At 41.2% G+C, this 1,666-nt stretch overlaps 1 protein-coding gene across 1 annotated transcript in view; it reads left to right on the top strand.

Annotated features, from left to right (window-relative positions):
- Serf1a (small EDRK-rich factor 1A) overlaps nucleotides 1-1,666 on the top strand; it is a 9,325-nt gene that overhangs the window by 3,472 nt on the left and 4,187 nt on the right. Inside the window, exons 2-3 of the mRNA XM_033762642.1 lie at nucleotides 7-214; nucleotides 356-464. Coding sequence (XP_033618533.1) covers nucleotides 7-214; nucleotides 356-464 — 317 coding nt within the window. The remainder of the gene's footprint in view (nucleotides 1-6; nucleotides 215-355; nucleotides 465-1,666) is intronic.

Below are 1,666 nucleotides of genomic sequence, written 5' to 3'. Positions count from 1 at the left end.
TCGCAGGTGTCCTGGGAGCCTCTGCGTTTGCTTGGACCGCGGGGTCGTGGCGGGTGGAACTTGGCGAGGCGTAGCCCCAGTGTAACGCGCTCTCTCTATCCAAAGGGCAGAACTTATTTTGGAACGCTGGCGCGTTGCGATGCCTGTTGTGAAGATGTGGTATTTATAGCTCAGGAACACCGAGATCGGTGTAATAATACTGTTAAGTTGCGAGGTCTTTACCTTTCAGCTTTCTCCTTGCCAAATCTGGAGGGCCTCAATACTGTTTTGGGTTGTTATCTATTAAAAAGCAAGCTTGGGACCCTTCGGTGGAATTAATGTTTGAAGATAGCAAGTGTGACTTTTATCTTTGTAGGTGGCAATCAACGAGAGCTTGCCCGACAGAAGAATATGAAGAAAACCCAAGAAATTAGCAAAGGAAAAAGAAAAGAGGATAGCTTGACTACTTCTCAAAGAAAGCAGAGGTGAGTGGTACTCATCGAGTTCTCAAGTCACTGACGAAAGCGAGTTATTAAACACAAAGTATTAACAGTGAAGAACACCTGCTGTGTGCCAGGCATATGAACACCATATGAAGTCTTCCAACCTGTGGATGAAGAATTTAGTGTTCTGAAGCTGTGATATATTTCACGGGAACTCTAACACAGCTGCTTTACAACTGCTAATTAGCAAAATAATAAAACGTCTTCCATATGCAAAGCACTGTTAGATGCCAAGAGTATCTTTTCAAAGCCTAAGCCTGCCCAAACCAGTCTGGATGAAGTCTGGGTAGCTAGCTATACTGGCTTTTTTTTTTTTCAATTTAATTTCTTGGTACATTCTAGGTAGACAGTACAGTTACATTCATTACTGGGATCTTGTACCTTTAAATGCCAGGTCTTGGTTCTCATTTTTTCCCCTTGTCCCCACCCTCCCTTCAAACACTTTAATTCCATTTTTACATTTTCTCATATTTTTTTCCTTTTCCCTTGTTCCCACTTCCGTATCCTTCTCACTGTCCCTACACCTTTGGTCCTTTTCTTCCTATTTGCTAAGTGTCCCATTAGGATCTTGAGTACTATTTTAGTTTTTCACACCAGAGATACTATTCGGTATTTGCATATGTGTGACTTACTTATTTCACTTAGAAGTATATCCTCAAAATGTACCCATTTAACTATGAATGAATCTACTTTCTCATTTTTTATGGCTGAGTACTATTCCATTTTGTAGAAAAACCACATCTTTATCCAGCTTCCAATTGATGGGCAGATGGGCTGTTTCCAAGTTTTAGCTATTACAAACTGTGCCGCTATAAACATGGGTGCGCATATATCACTGTGGTATGATTCTTTCACTTCTTTTGGAAGGATACCCAACAGAGGGATGACTGGGTCAAATGGAACCTCTAATCCTAGTTCTTTGAGGTATCTCCATATTGACTTCCATAGTGGTTGCACCAGTCTGCACTCCCACCAACAATGGAGAAGGGTTCCTTTCTCCCCACAACCACGCCAACATTTGTTATTCTGTGATTTCCTGATAGCAGCCATTCTTTGTGGGGTGAGGTGGAATCTCAGTGTTGTTTTCATCTGCGTCTCTAGAATGACCAGTAATGTGGAACATTTTTCCATATATTTACTTACTGCTTTTATTTCTTTGTCTGAGAAATGTCTGTTCATTTCAG

Source organism: Fukomys damarensis, unplaced genomic scaffold (genome assembly GCF_012274545.1).
Source record: "Fukomys damarensis isolate Sample0158 unplaced genomic scaffold, DMR_v1.0_HiC HiC_scaffold_1, whole genome shotgun sequence".
Classification (NCBI taxonomy): domain Eukaryota; kingdom Metazoa; phylum Chordata; class Mammalia; order Rodentia; family Bathyergidae; genus Fukomys; species Fukomys damarensis.
The sequence above is the reverse complement of the archived record's forward strand: the minus strand, read 5'-3'. Positions and strand labels throughout refer to the sequence as shown.